This window comes from Pituophis catenifer, unplaced genomic scaffold, assembly GCF_029215685.1.
Source record: "Pituophis catenifer annectens isolate HBS135680 unplaced genomic scaffold, rPitCat1.0.hap2 SCAF_7, whole genome shotgun sequence".
Taxonomy (NCBI): Eukaryota; Metazoa; Chordata; class Lepidosauria; order Squamata; family Colubridae; genus Pituophis; species Pituophis catenifer.
In genome coordinates this window covers 56,599,565-56,620,001 of record NW_027256887.1, presented here as the reverse complement: position 1 = coordinate 56,620,001, position 20,437 = coordinate 56,599,565, and the positions used below count along the sequence as shown (strand labels likewise).

The window sequence follows — 20,437 nt, the reverse complement described above, 5'->3', positions numbered from 1 at the left end:
CATCTTAACATGAAGAGATTCTGTGGAGTTTGTAATATTGGCATTGGGAGAAATGACTTTAGACAAATAAGAATGCATGAAAGTGTGAGAGGAAGAACATACTATACCTTATTGATCCTTTGAATTTCTATAGGGATTAACTATTTCTACTTATAATGTAAAATTATGGAGGCAACCATTTATCAAAATATAGATCTCTTTATTTGGACTGCTTTCATATCATATTAAAAATAGGGTCTATAGAGATTCATTTAACAACCTATAAAGTTTAAACCTATAACCTAATTCCATATTTAATTTTATAACAGGTTCAGATCCTAAATGTGCACCTGGGCCAATTAAACCAACTCCTGAAGTAAGACTAAGATGGGAAAGTGGACCCAGTGCTTTAATACATTCATTGCAATCTGAAAAAACTGGGTTTCTACAATGTCATGTAGAAGATTTTACTGCTGACTTCCTAACTTCTTCACTTATGAACATTCAGCGTTTCTTGGAAGATGAAATGCTTGCAGAAGTGATGCCTATGAATGTAAAAATTTCTAATACAAAAATCAACATAAAAGTAAGTCATTTTTAGTGAGCTTGATACTGTATTTGTTCAGAGTTTGTATACACTATATGAATAGCCTAACTTTTATAGAAACTATTTCTTTAAAAAATTACTTAATAAGTCCCATAATTGAAACCAATATGTGCATATTTTTAAAAAGTGTTGTTGGATATAAACTGACTTTCTCAAAATTCTCCAGATATATAGTACAATTGTGATTCAGTAATGAAGAGCTTTTTTCATCTGAGTGAATATTCCAAATAATGAACAATATCAGAACTTGACACCTGTGAAGATGAATTCACAGTAAGAGTGGCTAGAAAGTCAGGTGTCTATCTTCTCCTCTCAACTGTTCATTTTTTAAAGTGCATCTTCGTTTTAACATCACTTTTTGAATTTCTTTTTTTTAAATTTACATTGTAATTGTTAATTATCTCCTTGAATGCTGAACTATCCTAAATTCCCTTACTGTATTAAAGTTATTTATTATTGTTTATTTCTGGAGTTACAAAACACTTTTACTTTTTCTCCATGGAAGTCAATGGTACTGGAACTGAAAGGTAAGGCCAACAATTTTGGCCTGCAGACACATTCTAGAGACAGGGAAGATGAAAAACGGGCACACAAACAGTCATTTTCGCCCATTTTTGGCCTGCAGAATGCTTCTGGAGGCGGGGGAGGTGAAAAATGAGACACAAAAATGCCCCAGGAGGTCAAAAATGGACTGTTTTTGCCCGTTTTTGGCCAACAAACGGGCTGTTTTGCCTGTTTTTGGCCTGCAGAGATGATCTGGATGTGGGGGACATGAAAAACAAGGCGCACAGATGCCCCGGGAGGCCAAAAACAGGCCCATTTTCTAGCTGCTAGATAATAGCTACTGTAACTAGCTAGACAGATACATATAGACATATCTATAGTAGATATATCTACTATATAGGCCAGTGATGGCTAACCTTTTCCAGACCGAGTGCCCAAAGTGCGCCTGAACCCCCAAAATGCAATGCACACAGCCCCCCCACATATGCAGCAGAGACCCAAAGACCAGCTGGCTGGCAGGAGGCATGGACGCATGTGTGGCTGAGCCAAGCTGGGGTGATGGCTCACGTGCCCACAGAGAGGGCGCTGTGTGCCACCTCTGGCACTCATGCCATAGGTTCGCCATCATGGATATAAGCCGTAGTATTAGTATTATTTATCCTTTTTACTTACTTTACTTCCCTTTTTATTGGTAAAATTATTATTCTGCTGCTTTGCATGTACAAAGTGCTTCTGTACCAAATTCCTTGTGTGTCTAATCACACTTTTAATGTTCCTACATGATTACAAGTTCTTACTGACCTTGTCACCTGAAATTTACTTTATTGCCAGAAAATACTTCTGCATGCAGAATTTAGCCTTAGCACATGTTAACAGTTTTTATATCTTTTGTATTTTCTAGGATGATAGTCCTCGTGATAGTTTGTCTGCTCCTGAATCAGTCCCAGTAACTGTGTATATTGATCTGCTTAGGATACAGAGGAAAGATGATGGCTCATTTTACATTACAGGTAGAACTTTTCTTCCCTTCCCCATATTTAATACTAGCAACATTCAATGTAAATGTTCTAAAAAATTGATTAAAATCTGCAAGATTTTTCTAAATCTTAACATTTTCATAGTAGTAATAGATAGCAAGGGGTGAGGAAAGCAAACAGAGCCATTTTTAAAGTTTCAAACCAAGTTCTATAAGTTCTGTGCATTTGTGATTCATTTTATATTTTTGGTTATTATTTTTTTAAAAGATGTATAATGAGAGTCAATCATTAAATATTTTAAAGTATTAAAATATACAGGAAGTCCTTGACTTATAAACACAAGCCCAAAATTTCTGTTGCTAATTTCTGAGACAGTTAAATCAGTTTTGCCCCCTTTTATACCTTACTTGCCACAGTTGGTAAGTGAATCCCCACAGTTGTTAAGTTAGTAACATGGTTGTTAAGTAAAACTGGCTTCTCCATTGACTTTAATCAATCAATCAGAATAGAGCTGGAAGGGACCTTGGGGGTCTTCTAGTTCAACCCCCTGCTCAACTTTGGTTGTCAGAAGATCACAAAAGGTAATCACATGAACCCAGGTTAGTGCAACTGTCATAAACATGAACCAGTTGCTAAGCATCCCTATCTGTAGAGATAGTACTCACTTAAATCTACATAATTGGAAGCAGAATTTCCATTGCTAAGTGAAGCAGTTATTAGGCAAAGTATCAGGTATGCTGCAGTTCCAGTAGTCCAGTTGAAGTCATTAGGTGCGCACTTCACATTTCTCCAGTCCTGAGTCCAGTATGAACAGTCAGCTCTGTCCCACTGCCTCTTCCCCAGCCAGACCTGGCAAGCTCCGTTTGGCAGACAAAGCTCCACTGTCCTTCTGCACTTGGTGAGCACGTCCTGGAGCTGTGCACTCATTCAGTGGATTATGGCCACAGTGGGAGGAAGAAAACAGCAGAGGTTATCTGGAGATGAGGAGTGGTACAGGTAGATTGTGGCAGAGTGCAGGGCAGCGCAAAGGGCAGAGTGGGGAAGAGATTGATGGGGAAGAAGTACATGCTGCAGTCTTAAATGTAGGCCAGTTGCCAAACAGCCAAATTTTGATCCCCTGCAACTGCTGTAATTTTGAGAACTATCAATAACTACCATTCATTCACTTTGAATAGTCACTAAACAAGTAGTTGTTAAGCAAGGATTACCTATAAATTTTAGCTTTTGTTTTATCCATACTGGGTTTCAAATAGGATATTCAATTGAATTGGAGACTGACTAAAAGTACAGAAAGTCACAATGAATATAAAGAACAAATTAAGAAGTGAACACCAAAGGATATTTGTGGTAATGATTTACCCCAAATCAAAATAGCTGAAAATCATTATTTACTGTTTGTTAATTTGAATCTCAATCTGGTTAGAAATAAGGCAAATCACATTCCTGAGGTAAAGCATTGTTATTGTACTTTCTCCTAACAACACATTTTAATGAGCAGAACAAAATCTCATTACTAAATATTTCATGTTTTTTCTGAACTTTTTAAGTTATCTCTATTTAATAATAAAATTTGTTATGTTAAATGTATTAGCAATCTCAGTTAATGAATAACTGCTAGTTGCAAAAATAAGTATAGTTGTCTACTGATTACTTGTCAAAAATAATTTTCTACCTATGTTGCATGTTTATGCATTTCCTTGATATAATTCCCATTGCATAGCTGGACTTACTTTTAGAAATCAAATTAAGATTGCATTACATTAACCACTAATTTTTTTAAAATGCAGTTCCAGTTCCCATGTTTTTAGTCAACATCATTTGGCAAAGACAGCATTACTGAATCTGTTTTTTTCCTGTTTTTATTATATTACTGTAAATCTTAGTATATTATTATATTGTTTGGCATAATACTTGTACAGTATTAATTAAAATTGACATTTTATCACTTAGATAACTTAGAATATTTTTTATCTTTACTTTCTAATACTCTTTTGGTATTAATTACAATTTAGAATATTAGTCTTGCAAACATAAAATTTATTGACCTTTTCATACAAATTTAAATATGTCAGGAAAAAACGGCTGCGGATTACATCAAAGTATTTGTTATGTAATAAAGATTTTGATCTTGAGTTAGCTAGTTAGTATGGAAACCTCCACTGTAAAATTGCTTCATTCAAACATGTGCGTGCGCACACACACACATCATGTTAATAAAAAGAAAAAAGTACAAACAAAAAACAATTTAACAAGAAAAATGCAAATAAGTCATTTAAAATAAGGAAAAAGAACTATTCGTTCTCCCAGAAGGCTGCAGAGTGGGTCAGGAGTAGGATGATCCAGTTGGTCTGGCCAGTCACTGAGTTGAATTGTTTTGGCCACACCTCCTCGTGCCTCTGTCGCCTCCAGTTTTTATTCGACTCAGTGGATCTGACCAGACGGTTTTTTTCTGAGTCCTCTCACTCCTGACCATTGTTCAGGGTTATTTTCTACATTTACTCAACTTCTACGATTTCAAGCAATCCTGCGCTGAGCGAGCTGGCCACTTCAGTCTTAGGCTGAAAATGCCGTGGCCGCCCGCTCTACACCTGATTGGCGCTAATGCTCCCAGTGCTTCGCCGCTTGTGGAACAAGCGCCGGCCGTTTCCTCAGCCACTGACCGCAGGATCGCGTCATTGGACGTTCCACAGCTGCTAGCCGCAGAATCGCTTTGCTAGCAGCCGCCATTATCGCGCCATTACCATTGCGCCAACGGCCGCCATTTTAAAAACGGCATTTCTTCAAAGTGCGAGCGCGAAGACAGTGGCACTCCTCACATCAATTGAGATCAACCCCAGGTAACAATCTATCGGGGGGTTTTCCCTTACAGTTGCGGGCGGCCATTGCAGCATTGTGAAACTGGGCGGCCAATTATTGCTTTTGTAGCGGCCCCTTTTGATGCCATTGCGAGTACGATCCTCGTGGGTGGCCATTTTGGTCCATTTGAGATGGCCATTTTGATTGCACTTCTCCATGTCCGGTGGCCATTTTAACTGGGGCAAGAAAAAAAAAATTGCTCCAGAACTCAGCGATGGCCACATATCTGCTCTGCAATACAAACCTCAACGCTGTTATCTTCAGGCCCCTTTCTTTAGCCGCTTCTGGTGCTGGCATACCCCAGATTTCTGGAAAAGCCGCCCATTACTCATCAAGAAGCACAGGCTATTGCCCACATCCTTCATCTGCTCTGCTCCACTATGGTGAAACGGTCATCTGACAACAAAGCCGAGACTGCAACCTCTAAGTCTGCTTCAGGCAGAAAGTCTAATCACAGAACGAGCTCAAAGACCTCCAACGACGCCAAAGGGCATTGCAACAACAACTTTTACAAGCCGAGCAGGAGAGAGCTGAACATGAGGTCGACACCACAACGGCCCAATCTGGCTCTTAAGACCAGGATACCAATGATGACCTTGACCTCTCCGGGACTTTGTCTCCCGAGAGAACTGACCAGCAATGTGTTTGTTCTCCACCTTCCAAGGCCCAGCACAAAGGGGACCCCTTTACTTGTGCAATTACCCCTCAAGACCTTCACCTGCACAGAATTCTAACCTCTTGGACCTGCAGGTTCTGCCTGAGGCGGTTCAACATTTAATTGCCAGAGCCAGCTTGCATGGCATTGCAACGGGCATATGAGAACACCGCTCAGCTTGTGGTCTCAGAAAGCCTTCATTCACGGCGCACCCGAGTTTCACCTTCTGCCAGCCTCACTGGATCTCCTGAAAGGTCCACTACGAGATCAAAGGGCAGTGCTGACCTGGGCCTGGAAGACGAGCCACAGAGAGACACCGACCTCTCAGATGACAACGGTGCCCCTCCGGATGTTCTGGCCTTCACAGGCCTATTTCCTCAAGAGCTGTTCAAGTCACTATTACACAAAGTGAAAGTCACCTCAGGCCTCTTGGATCCTGCTACTGATCCTGCCTCAACCTCGACTGGCCATGGTATCTTCTCGGAACCAGTTACCGAACGACTTTTCGTCCCGGCACCCAAATTATTCACAGACGTGGTCCGCAAACAGTGGTCCAATTCGGCATCTCTTTCAATGCCCAGCGGCACTGACTGTCGCAATTACAATATGGAACCTACGCTAGCTACCATTCTACACGTAGCTTCAGTGGATGGCCCTGTGGCTGCCCTTTCTTCCCCTTCCCCCTATCTCTCCAGAGACACATCTGAGGGCCTTAAGCCTGAGGACAGGAAATTTGACCTGTCCTTCAAGAAAGCGCACCAGGCCTCAGCCTGGACTATACAGGCCGCTACTGTGGCCTCTTTCTTCACCCGCTCCTCCCTGTTATGGCTCCAACAGCTGCAAGCTCGTTTATCTGCCCAGGAGGTCCGAGTCCATCAGGACCTTAACAAAATCATTGCAGCTACTCAATTTGCCTCCGATGCCACGCTCAACGCAGCCAAGTACGCCTCTCGAGCAATGGCATCATCAGTCACCTCGTGACTCCTATTATGTCTACGCGAATGGCCAGCCGATCTAAAAGCCAAATGGCGTCTCGCTTCAGCCCTGTACACGGGGTCTAAATTGTTCGGTGACTTGAGCCTTTATTGGTCGAGGACAAGGATAGGAAGAAAGTTTTGCCTTCCGCCACTAGAAGGGCGGATCGCCGGGCAACCCCCTACTACCATAGGCAGCCTTCCCGCTTCTTCTCTCAGGAGAGCACTAGCCAACGCCCTTACTCTCAGGGCTTCTTTCGTCAGGACAGGGGTTCCTTTCGGGACAAGCCAAAGTCATACGGCCCTAGTAACGGTCATTTTGTGGAACTGGCAACCACCAATTCCGTCGTCAGAAATGACTTACTCCTCAATGCCCCCATAGGAGGCAGGCTGACCCTCTTTGTAGACAGGTGGGCCCGTATTACAACCGACCAATGGGTCCTCCATACCATCGAATTCGGACTTCCATTGGAATTCTTTCTAGCCCCCCGAACCACTTCGTACCATGCCCTGTCTCCAACTCCCATCGCAAGCGCAGTCTCATGGAGCTTGCCATTCAACATCTCCTAGAGATCAAGGCTATGGAGGAGGTTCCTCCCGACCAATGGAGACAGGGATTTTACTCAGTCCTATTCGTGGTACCGAAACGCTCTGGGGGCTGGAGAGCAATACTCAACTTAAAATCATTGAATGCCCACCTTGTCTACAGGAGGTTCAAAATGAACACTCTGAAGTCCATTCTAGAGGGGATCAGGCCTGGAGACTTCCTAGCCTCCATAGACCTCTCTGAGGCGTACCTACACATCCCTATCTCGCCGGCCCACCAGCGTTATCTCAGGTTCAGCTACGCGGGACAACACCTTCAATATCGTGCCCTCCCATTCAGCCTGGCATCGGCCCCGCGCAGCTTCACAAAAGTCTTAGTGGCTCTGGTGGCACATCTACGGTCCGTCCCGGTATGGCTCCAAGCCTACCTGGACGATATCTTAGTCCAGGCCCCCACCCTCCTAAGGGCGCAGGCCGACCTACAACTCACCAATAGCCAATTAGAACCCCGCTTAACACATCTTGGGGCAATAATCGATACCCAGGCGGGACAAGTATTCCGCTCTCACGAGAAGAGAGGCAATCTCAGGCTACTCATCCATCAAATCCTCCTGGAGCCGACGGTGACCAAACTCACCCTCTCAAAACTGTTAGGGAAACTGGCATCATGCATAAACATCGTGCCTTGGGCCCGACTCCATGCGCGCAGTCTCCAATGGTTTCTGCTACTGGACCAACGAACCAAGACTGCTGCTTCCCAAACCAAGGTCAGGGTTCCTCTGTCAGTTCGCCGGTCATTGCACTGGTGCCTCTCTCCAGCCCTGGACAAGGGATGTGTATTCACAGACAATCAACCAATCGTCATTACAACAGATGCCAGCCTACAAGGGTGGGGAGCACACTTGAGCGGATAAGTAGCTCAGGGTCGTTGGTCCTCCAAGGAAATGCAGTCCAGCATCAATCTGCTGAAGCTTCGAGCAATCTGCATGGCCCTTCTAACCTTCCAACAGACAATACAGGGGCACCATATTTTAATACTTACCGACAACGTTGCGGCAAAAGCCCACGTAAATCGCCAAGGAGGGACGAGGTCCAGGACACTGATGCAGGAAGCTCTCCAGGTCGGGCGGTGGGCAGAGGCCCACCTCATCTCTCTACGGGCAGACCACATCGCCGGCAAAGACAACCTCCAGGCGGACTTCCTCAGTCGGACCATGGTGGAACCGTCAGAGTGGCGTCTCCACCCCGATCTCTTCCAAGACATTTGTCTCTGGTTCAGACAACCTCAAGTGGATCTGTTCGCCTTGGCAGTGAACGCTCATCTTCCACGCTTCATCATTCACTTTTCATCTCCGGGAGCGGGGAACATGGATGCTCTCCGTTGCCCTGGCCACCGGGGCTAGGGGTGGAAGCACCAGCGCTTCCACCCCTAGCATTAATCCCACAAGTGATACGCAAGATAATAACGGAGGAAGTGGAAGTCATTCTCGTCGCTCCTCATTGGCCAAGGAGACCTTGGTTTTCGGACCTAGTGGCCCTTTCAATAGCACGTCCTTGGCGGTTCCCTCCAGAGAGGGTGTCTCTCAGCCAGGGGGCAGTCAACCAACTGGAGCCCCAGTGGCTCAACATGACCGCCTGGCTCTTGAGGGGCTCCTCCTGAGGGAGGCGCTCTACTCCGACGACGTCATCCGAATCATGCAGGCGGACAGAAAGCAGTCCACCATCAGACTCTACAACATCACCTGGAAGGTATTTATCTCTTGGTGCTTTGCGCGCGAGATTAATTCCCTTTTAGCTTCTGTCCCGCAGGTCCTGGAGTTCCTCTATGATGGTTTCCGTAAAGGACTGGCACTCAACATGCTCAAACGCCATGTTGCTGCACTCTCCACTGTATTGTCACCTAGGGATAGAGCACCGCTGTCTCGTCACCAATCCATTCACAGGTTTTTATGGGGGGTCCGAAATCTCCATCCCGCCGTAGTCCACCGGTATCCCACCTGGGACTTGCCATGGGTACTAAAGGCCCTCACCGAACCACCATTCGAGCCTTTACGTACATCGAGCCTCAGGTACCTTTCTCTAAAGGTTGCCTTCTTGGTGGCCATTACTTTGGCCCGCCGCATTTCGGAACTGGCAGCCCTCTCCATCTGGCCTGACCTCTGTATCATACACACGGACAGAGTTGTCCTCCGCTTGGACCCGTCCTTTGTTCCAAAAATTAACTCCCGATTCCAACGGGAACAGGAGATTATCCTTCCCAATTTCTGTCCCAAACCAGCTCATCCATTGGAACACAAATGGCACACTCTGGATGTCCGCAGAGCTATTAAGATCTACATCTCGCTGACTGCCCCTTCCAGGCGTTCTGAGGCTCTATTCGTATCATTTCAGCCCGCCTCGTTGGGATCTAAGGTATCCTCGGCCAGCATTGGCCACTGGATCCGGGCTTGTATTGCCCGGGCATATGAAACACAGTCTATTCCTCCACTGAGGCGTGTCACTGTTCTCTCAACTTGCAGTGCAGCTACCACCGCTGCTTGGGCCATGCAGGCCTTCCTCGAGGGCAGCTACCTGGACTACTCCTGTCCCATTTATTAAACACTATCGTTTGGATGTCTTCGCTTCTGTGGAGGCTTCTTTCAGCAGGAGAGTCCTCCAACAGGTACACGGGGCCTCGAGGCTTCCCGCAGGGCTGACAAGCTTGGCTATGTCCCATTCCTGCGACCCACCCGCAGCCTTCTGGGAGAAGAGGCGTTGGACTTACCGTGAACGCCGTTTCTCCGGGGGCTGCGGAGTAGGTCAGCCCCTCCCGCCTGCAATTTTTTCCACGACTTCTTGCTAACTGTTGGCAGAGGCTGTCTTTTAGATCTGGATTCGTCAAACAAAACTGGACACGACGGAGGCACGAGGAGGCATGGCCAAAACAATTTGACTCAGTGACTGGCTAGACCAACTGGATCATCCCACTCCTGACCCACTCTGCAGCCCCCGGAGAAACGGCGTTCACGGTAAGTCCAACGCCTGGTTTCTTATTTCCCCTATTTTGTATATCTGCTATTTTAACAAATTTATTATTTTAAGCCCCTTTAGAAGCCAGACTGAAATCAATGATATTTTACATGCAGTTTGGTATATTATATCTATAGGAACCATTCTTGCTTAAATTTGGTTAAACTTCTATTATGTGCATATGCTGACTCTGTTAAAGTTTTAGATGTACACAAGATCAGATTCAGAGCCTGATTCAAGAGTTTAGAAGATGATTGCTTTAAATCAATTGAAAAGGCATATAGTCCAATTCAGCACTAAATATGAAGCAATTTTTGGCTTTTGATTTCCAGTGACTGTAAAGTGATAATCTAAAATTTTTGCAATGACAAAACCATTAAGTGGAATGAAGCTTGGCAGCTTTAAACCAATTAGTGAAGGAAAGTCATTGGCTTTTTTTTTTAAGTTTTAGTGCTAGATTTAATAAAAAGTATAAAATAGAGTAAGCAAAACATTATACAAAATTGAGTATCTCTTATCCAAAGCGATGCAATTAAAATGTATGGTGACATTTTTTCTTGTAAGTAGAAGTTAGATTTTTCATTCGCATTGTTTCCCTCTTATTTCCATATTTTGAAAAATAGAAGCAACTTTTTTATTTTTTGCCAATACATAAGTCAGTTTTTTTTTGCAGACCACTGAAGTGTCAGAATACTCATAAACTCTTATTAGATAGCCTACAAATTATTGTAAATACCTAATTGGGGAATTTTAATTTGGTTCTATTAATTTCAGACCTAATTGTGTTTTGTCTTGAAAACCCAATAAATCCAGGTGGAACAGGCAAATTGATCAATTTGTCAAATGAATCTACATCATTAAAACACATTTGTATTTTCTTTGAGAATATATTCAAATAAAATGCACTGCGAATAATGTTCAGAAGTTTAAAATCATTTCAATGTAAAAATAGGTGATTCATCTGTTTAAATCTATGAGAAGTAACAAGTCTGTTTAGATTATCTATATTGTTAAGAAAAGGGTTGAGGGTTAGAATAAATTTTAAAAAGGTAGATTTTGGGGGGAACATTTCTTTCTTTTTAAAATAATATTTTTTGAAAAATAAGTTTGATCTGAGCTCTTGCTACTTGACTGATACTATGTTAATGTTATATACATTTAACAACAATATTGGTAAGAGAGCATTGAAAGTATTTTGTGCCATCTTTTATCAATTTCTGCTTGATATAGTTTATATTGATGTGATGCATTTTACTGAGTTATTGATATCAGTATCTTTGTATAATCCTCTTAATTCTCTGATTTATCTTAACAGATCACCAAACAGTTAGTAGTGATTCACCAAAGACACAAAGCAGAACAGGCAATCAGGATGCTGAAGCTAGTACGCACAAGAAAAAAAATTTTCAGTCCCGGTCCACACAAACATCTCCAGAAATTAACACTCCCCAAGAATTTATGACTTTACCCATAGTAATCAAAGAACAGGTAATGAAAAATCTACTATATTTTTTTCCTTCCTTCCTTCCTTCCTTCCTTCCTTCCTTCCTTCCTTCCTTCCTTCCTTCCTATAAAATTGGTTTTATAATGGCAGTTAAAGATTTTATATTGTAAAGGACAGCAAATTCTTTTGAAGAAAACTGGAAGACAAATTTGGTTTTCCACAAGTATTTTACAGAGTGTTGTGGAGGATACATTGTTTAGAGTATGAGGTTATAAATAATAAACAAAAACTTTTTTGTTACATAAAATGATGACCTCCTATTTATTGGAACAAAAGGTTTCATAAATTATAGCAGTCAAAGCAGTTTCAATATGAAATATCTTGATGGAAATGTGTCCAGATAATCAGATGACAAGTATACTTTTATTATATGCATAATTGTAAATTGTGTACACTTTAAGGAAATTAAATAATGAATGTAAGTTAAAAACTTTAATAAACAGAAATTTATAGCTGGAAATTGACAAACATATTGTAGCCATTCATAATTGAAAATTACTAATATATAATTTAAATATCTGAGAAAGTACTGTACATAAATGTATGAAAAAGATGGATATAATTTTAATATGTCAGGTGAAATAGATTGTTTTTTTAAAATGCATTTACAGAAATTGTAAAAAATTAGGTTAATATGTAACACTAAATTACGAACCATGGCTCAAAGCAAAACAGTAGATTTATAACATATTTTTAAACCCTTGCAGTAGAATACTTTTTTCCCCAATACTAAGGTTAGTTCAATATGTTTTTGTGTTAACTAAAGTCATAACATAAACAGCGGTCAGCTGACAGTGCCTGCTGAACAGGTTTATGCATATGTAGTAAATGATTAAATGATTTCTGGTAAATCTATTCTATCCTTCACAAACCAGCTGATGTGACTTTTTTTACATGTCTTACAAGTGGTTTTTTAATGTGTGTTAATATGTAGCACTATCAGAGTCTTCTGTTGTTAAATTAGTGAGGATAGATGAGTAGTTTACATCCAGTTATAAGTAATGCTAAAGGCCAGAATTGTATTGCAGAGTAGTAATCTTGAACTTAGTAGTAGTGTTGAACTTGAAGTTGTTATACAAATCTACATTTTATCAGTCTAGAGAATGAGGGGTTTTTTTTAAAAAAATGACATTAAAAATGCTGTAAGTGTATTGCAAAGCACTGAAAAAGAAAACCAAAAAAGAAACAAACAAAAAACAAATGAAAAGCATAGAATTCTTTCATATAAAGTATACTTTGTTTATAAAGCTGTTTATAAAATCTTATCCAACTTAATTTGGCATTTTAAGATTAAAATTATTTATTTACTTATTTATTACAGCTTATAGAAGAAAATGAATGTCTAAAACAGGAATTAGCCAAAGCCAAGATGGCCCTTGCTGAAGCTCATTTGGAAAAAGATACCTTGCTTCACCATATTAAAAAAATGAAAAATGAAAAATGTTAGCAGACCCTATACATTAATGTGAAAGAGGAAAGGACACATTTTATATTATTTTTTGTTTATGGAACTGAACTCAGAACAACATTTCTGCAGAAAATGCACTTGTAAAAAGGGATAAGAAAAATTAGATTTTTTTTTCTTTTTAAACTCTCTTAAGTTGCAGTGATGTGAAGAAGAACAATTGCTATTATACATCATTAACTTGTGAAATAACTGGTAAATGAATAAAATATTCCTTTGTCACTGATAGGATAACTTCATCTTCATTTGTGAAGATAAAAAATCTTCATTACAACAAAAGGACTGTTCAAGAGATATTAAATTTGCACTACACATAAAACGATCCATTATGAAAATATGTAATAGTCATGCAGAAATAGTTCAGGCACCAACAGGATGTGCTTAAAGATTGGCACCTTCAAATCTCAAAATATATAACTACAGCATGGGAAAGGATAATATGGTGCTGTATGTTGGGAAAAATTGGAAATTGAACAATCAGTTGGACGATTTCTTATTAGCTCACAGAATAATAGGGTTGTTGAATCTGAGCTCTTTTTGAGGATCATTAGTCATTTTTTTTGCTTTGACAATGAATCTCAGCCATTCTTAAACTTTTACATTTTTAACAGTTGAATGTTCTTTTGTAAATTAACATCGCTGTATATTAAAAACAGTTATATAATTATTTGAATTTGTAACACTTTAACAAAATGTAAAGTTGCATTTTATATCACAGATTATGTGTAAAAATTAAACTTTAAATTTTCAGTTTAAAAATTTCTGTAAATAAGTAAAGTATACCAACCTGTGCAAAAGATTCTTAAATTTTTAAAATAATAACTAAATCCCTGATAGAACACATATCAGGATGATAACAGTATATAGGCTATTCAATGATCTTTCTCTATCATTACTTGAAGACATTGTAAGGGGTATGTATTTGCTATACTTGAACTGTAAAATAATTCAGGGAATGATTGATTTCTTTTTTAAAATAAAAATAAGAGACCAAACAATTAAAATCTGGTGACTGAGTTACCAAATTGGAAATAAAAAATAATAATTTGAACTGAAATTATTTTAATCAAAGTTTATCTGATGTAACTCATATTTACTGGATTAAAATAATTGAATTTTTTGCAAAAAGATGACAAATCAAGATCAAGTTATGTAAAACAATTATATATGCATTTATTTTAAAACATAATAGTCTTAATTTTATGAAGATCAGCATACTTTTCATCTCCTATTTCTTTCAATTGAAATTATCATTTATCTTTATTTCTTCCTAAATATTATCTCACTAGTTCTTTATGCTTTCTTCTGCCACTTTAATTAGTTTATCAGAAACAAAAGTTATATATCTCCAAATCTCCAAAATACTTGACTAAATAAATGCTTGTTAAATCCAATTGATTTAAATGATAAGTTATTTTCCAGATTATTTTTGTACAGGTTATGTATAGTCCATTTTAAAAGACTACACATAACTAACCACCATTTAAATCAGTATTAAGATTCACTTAGCTTTCTGCAGTTTTATTTCTAAGTAGGCATATGTAAAATTATATTACAAAATAAATATATACAGGTAGTCCTTGGTCAATGATAACAATTGGGACTAGAATTTCTAAGGTCAACTTATGTAGTCATAAAGAGTGTTGTGACCGTACCGCTTAGAGATAGCAATTCTGGCAATTCCAGTTGCCAATGTTAAGCAAATTCCACAATGTCACGTTGTTATTTGTGACTTGACGGCTTCCCCATTCACTGTGCTTGTAAGAAGCTAGCTAAGAAGCTGAGCAACCAGATCAAATGACATGACTGTGTGGACACTGCAGAGACTGGAACTTTGAGGACTGGTTGTAAGTACCATTTATTCAGCACCATTGTAAGACATGTAAGCACTGTAAGGTGGAAATTGCTTGAAATTCATACTGTTCTCTTATTTCATGCTTGTCATACTATGATATCATAGCAACGGTTTGGTAAAAAAATAATAGAATGTGGTTTTGCTCGTTTGAATTCACTGAACAAATCTAGTGCTGTAAGTCTGGGCTATGTAGACCAGACAGGAAACACAACCAGATCAACTAATTCTACTTTACTATAAAGCTACATGAACAGAAACTTGTAAATCTGAAAGTACAATTCTCCCACTGTCACCTTTGTAGGCAAAGAACTTAGATTCCCTTTTGAGCTTCTTGCTCTACCCACTTTAAAGCTGTGGGCTATATTGTCTCTTATCCAATTGTTCCCTAGGCAGCATCTCTTCACCCAGTCTCTCAAGATCTTTTCCACAGAACATTAGAAGCTACTATTTTATACACGTCGCAGTTCTTTATAAGAAAAAGATTTTTGAGTTAACAATTTTTAAAGCATAGAATTGTCATTTTAAAGCAAAGAATATTTTCATTTTCTGATTCAGTTTTTTAAAAAATCAATTATTGGTGCTGTGAAAAATAATCCTTCAAATACTAAAATTAAAAATTGTATTAATAGATTCCTATGAATGAATTAAGGCCTCTTACTTCATGCTTCCCAATTGGTATGGAAGAAGTGGATTGGACTTTGCATGATCATATCATCTTTTTGTTATTTATTGCAACATGCATTTTTTTCAGGTTTTAGTACATGCCTGAAAAAGAAATGTTGCTGCTGAAATGAATTGCATAATTAAAGCAGTATGTATTTAATGAGATTCTTAATGTGGCTGCATCTTTTTTCAACTTGTGTGAAAACCTAAAAAAGAGAAAGGTGTGTTTTAATAAATTGCCCAGTGGTCTGAAGCACATTCCATAAATTATTTTGAATTGTACATATTCTTATTTCACATTAAGTAAAACCTTATTTAGGAAACCACACACACACATTTTTTCTGCTCCCATTCAGAATACACAGAAATTCATTATTTATATCCAAGTAACAAAGTTCATCTCTTCAGACCTATCGGATAAACACATGATGAGTATAACTCAAGCATGACTCAAATATCTATGGAAATTTTGCAATAAATAGATCAACAGGCCTTCTATAGCACATCAAATTCACAATATAATAAAACAGAATACCACTTATTAAAAGCCAATTCTGGATGGTATTTCCTTTCATAGGTCTTGCATGATGATCTATAAGTAGATATCGTTTAGTGGTCAACCATAGTTGCTTATAGTCATTCAAGTTAAATTGTCTGTTAAGCAGCAGGAACAGCAGCACATCAGATTACAATGGATTGAATGGATCCAGATGCCAGTTCAAACTAATCGTTCTTCAGTGCCCAAATTACAATGGAGGCTATGTTTGCAGTAATCTGCATAAGTTTTCTTGTATACATAGAGCCATATTACATGTGAGAAAAATATCACAGCAATCTTTTAACTTGTATTAGGCAATTATTTGTGCTTCAATTTCAAGTAATAAAGTCAGATTAAAATTACCTACTGTAATTGCAAAATTGTGCTTACCACATTATTTGGGAAATGATTTTCTCTGCCATTGTGAGTCTTAAGATGATGGGATTTTTCTCTGCGTTGGGGTGAACCTCTTTCTGTATATATGTCAATTAGGGCCAATAATGTGGATTCATTGGTTAAAAACACTGAAAAGGAGGAACAGACTTTTCTTTTTAAAAAAATAGTGATAACAGATTTTACTTCATATCTCAACTTTGATAAATGGCTTATTTAAAATGAAAACTGGAAATTATGAATAGATTTGTTTATTTATTTGCATTCCGCTCTTATTCTGGGGAAACTGATCTTGCCTTTGACCTTGATCAAGTCCATATTTGCACTTTAAAAATTAGTATACAACCTTATATCGTCCAGAATACTTGCTTATCCTCCCTATAATATATGCCACTTTTATTAGCAATTCCACACTGCAGTAGAGATATACTGCCCTGATCTCTATGTAATACAACAGACTTAGAGTATATTTGACATCAGAACTATCAGTATACAAAAATGAGGGAACAAATATCTCAATTTCTATAGGTCATTGTATTATGATAATCTGATTTGTAAAGCAATTATAAAAAGTAGTTTCACTGCAAAGTATCAGAGAAGCAGAGATTTTAACTTCCTTAGGGATTAATGAAAAGCTAAGGCTATTTATCAGACAACACATTACAGCTATGCAAAGTATTTGAAAAAGGGTGTTTTGTGTAATTGAAAAATTTAAAGTTGTGCATCTTTCAGAACACTCTAATGCTTTAAAGTCTTTTCTTGCTCACTTCAAGGATATTTGTAACTATTTCATTAGTGATTTCAGGGGATATACTATCTGTGTATGCTTGCACATGTGGAAACACCTAGAAAACACCTTTTAAAGGGTATGACTGTTTAAATGCTTCAAGAAAGAGTGCTTCACTTATAGAACACAATTTGTGAAGAAGCCTTTTCAAATATTTTGCAGAACCCTACTACATAACTAGTTAGAACAGGGGTATCAAACTCGCTGCCCATGGGCCAGATGTGTCACGTGCTGGTCTTGCCCCTGCCTGGTTTAGTGAAGAGGGGAAAAAGTCCCGATACATCACATGACGCCGCCATGACGACGTGAGTTTGACACCCCTGAGTTAGAATGTTTCTATCACATTTTATTATTTTAAGGTCACTAAATATTTTCTTTCTTGGTACCTGCAAAATATTTCTAAAATATATTTATTTTTATCCCCACTTTATTATTTTTATAAATAATTCAAGATGGCGAACTATATCATATTCTTTCCTCCTCCTATTTTCCCCCACAACAATAAGCTTGTGAGGTAGGTTGGGCTAAGAGTGACTTGCCAACGTCATCAGATGGATTTCACACCTAAGGCAGGATTAGATGATCCACAATAATGTCTATGCTTAAGTGCCAAAGTTGTTTCAGTAATGTAAATAAATCAATTTCTGCATCAAAATATTCTATATACTTTTATAATGAAAAAAATAACATAGAAAATCAACAAATTTTGGGGAGCAGGTAAGGACATTTGGAGTTTTTGAGAACGTCTTAGTGGGCATTGTTAAAGTTTATTGAGAATAATTCATCAACCAAAGAATATTTTTCTTATCTATATTTGATATAATAGTGTTAATCCAGTGGCTGGCACAGTGGCAAGCATATAACAGTATCTTTGTTTGCTTTGAATATAACAACAGTAATGAAAGTAGAAAACAACTAAGACTTCATTTTTCTTAATGACCTTTTTTAAAAAGGTCCTGCCCTCACAGTCTTCTTTCCTAAGACCATTTTGGTAATGAAGTTTTGCACAAGCTATTTAAATAAACTTTCCAGTATTAATCATGGTTTTACTTATAAAAATGTCATATCTAATGTACTTTAGTTACTGCATTTATTCTATGCACAGCTTCACACTTTCATCTATATAAATGTAAAAATAAATAAACTTCAGCTCTCTTTTTCAGGTCATTTCCAATAGATCAGTCAAGTATTAGAAAGTATCATTCTAATGTTTAAATGTCAAAAATCTCAGATTATATATTAATGCTAATCCTAACTTCAGTCTATGACATAATTCATTTGATCATATCATTTCAAATATTTCTCGGTAGCTAAATAACTTGTTAGCTCTACATCATCAGTATACATCACTCAGCAATAAAATAAATAAATAAAAAACAGTATAACTACTGATTCAATTGTTTCCTAAATTTGAAATGGTGTATTCCAGAATTATTTGAATATATTTCAGTTATGATAATATATCCAATAGCTCCTTTAGAATTGGTACTATTTACTCTTACTTCAGTTATAGCCAACTGAAGGAGGCGTTTACTCCTATAATGAGGAATCTATGAAATTGGTCCTGGGATTTGGTTATTTATATCCTACTTTCCTCTAAAAGCAAAAGGCAGGCTTCTGAGACAAGCCAATGGAACGTTGTCCTTTTTAATGTGCATCACACATGTTGCATGCACATAAAAATGGGGGTGGGCAAGTTTCAATTGTCTGATTTTGAATCCAATGACACACTGCTGCATACACTCCTGTGCTAGCAAATATATGAGGGTAGCATATTCAGTGATAGCCTATATTTTAGTTACAAAGTTTGAAGCCATTGATTTAATTTAATCATCAACTGTTAAGATAATACGGTAGTGGATTTAATAATAAATTAATTCAATTATATATAATAAAATAAGATCCCACAGTCTATCTTATATAATTAATGGTTTCGGTTTTTCAAAAGCCGGTTTAGCAATTCAAGCCACATACCAAATGACCATCAAATTGTTTCCAGTGAAATTGGTGTCAAGCTCACAAAAAAGAATTTAATTCCCAAACACTATACAGTTTTACTAGGCTTAGGTTCAACTCAACTGAAAACTTGTGACTTTACTAGGCTTAGGTTCAACTCAACTGAAAACTTGTGAAGCTCTGCAGTACAATAAAATCCAGTATGGGGAAAAATAAATATGACAAACTTAGGGCTCTTCCCAACACATTCATTGGTATTCTTTTCTCCCATCCTTTAGAAACGTGGTTGTTAGGGTGTGTGTAAAAAGTATTTGTTGCTTGTGCAACGAGCAGAGCAGAAACACACAGGGAAGGAGATAAACGTGCAGCTCGTGTGAGAAAAATACTTTATATACAAGATAAGAAGCAGTCTTGGTGTAGGTAAAACAGTCCAAGGTCATAAACAGTAATATCAGTCCAGTAAGTATCTTCCCTTACCAAAACAAACAGACTTTAGTAACTCTCGGTATACAGTACCATATAACAATTCAGTCTAACACCAATCAGCAGAAAGACACAGGAAGCAACAGGAACAGGATCAATCAGGAAACAAAAAACGCTTCTCTGCGCTGCTTATTTATGCACTGTAGCCTAATTACAGGGTTCAGCAAACCCTGATTACGTGGCTCAGTTGTTTCTTAAAGAAACAGATATATTGCCTGACCAACAAGTTAGGAGTAAGCTACAAGCTGAACCTAACATTCTCCCCATTGGGCAGGACAATATACACAATAGATACAGAAACAAAAATACACATCCAAATCATACATTGTACAGTGGTATCAGTTACATTTCAGATTCTTAATCCAAATCTTTCACAACAATTGGTGTGTTTAATGGCACCTTGCGCTTTGGTAAAATTATCGGCAATATTGTCCTCTGATGCGCAATATTCAAATGTAATCATGTTATCCTTAACACATTGCCGAACATTCAGATAACGTATATCAGTGTATTTAGTCCTTGTCTTTACAGCAAGATTCGTTGCCATTTTAATGGCTGCCTGGTTATCTTCATAAACTGTAATAGGATAGTCCATTTTGAATCCAATATCTTCCATCAACTGTTTATAATAAATCAGTTCAGTACATGTAAGTGATAGACAAGAAAACTCCGCTTCCATGGTAGAC

General features: G+C 38.3%; 1 protein-coding gene across 1 annotated transcript in view; it reads left to right on the top strand.

The window, feature by feature from the left end:
• BLTP3B (bridge-like lipid transfer protein family member 3B) overlaps positions 1-13,612 on the top strand; it is a 59,019-nt gene extending 45,407 nt beyond the window's left edge. The window contains exons 18-21 of the mRNA XM_070947198.1: positions 309-565; positions 1,992-2,100; positions 11,423-11,595; positions 12,933-13,612. Of these exons, the coding sequence (XP_070803299.1) occupies positions 309-565; positions 1,992-2,100; positions 11,423-11,595; positions 12,933-13,058 (665 nt within the window). The 3' untranslated portion in view covers positions 13,059-13,612. The remainder of the gene's footprint in view (positions 1-308; positions 566-1,991; positions 2,101-11,422; positions 11,596-12,932) is intronic.
• The last annotated feature ends 6,825 nt before the right edge of the window (positions 13,613-20,437 follow it).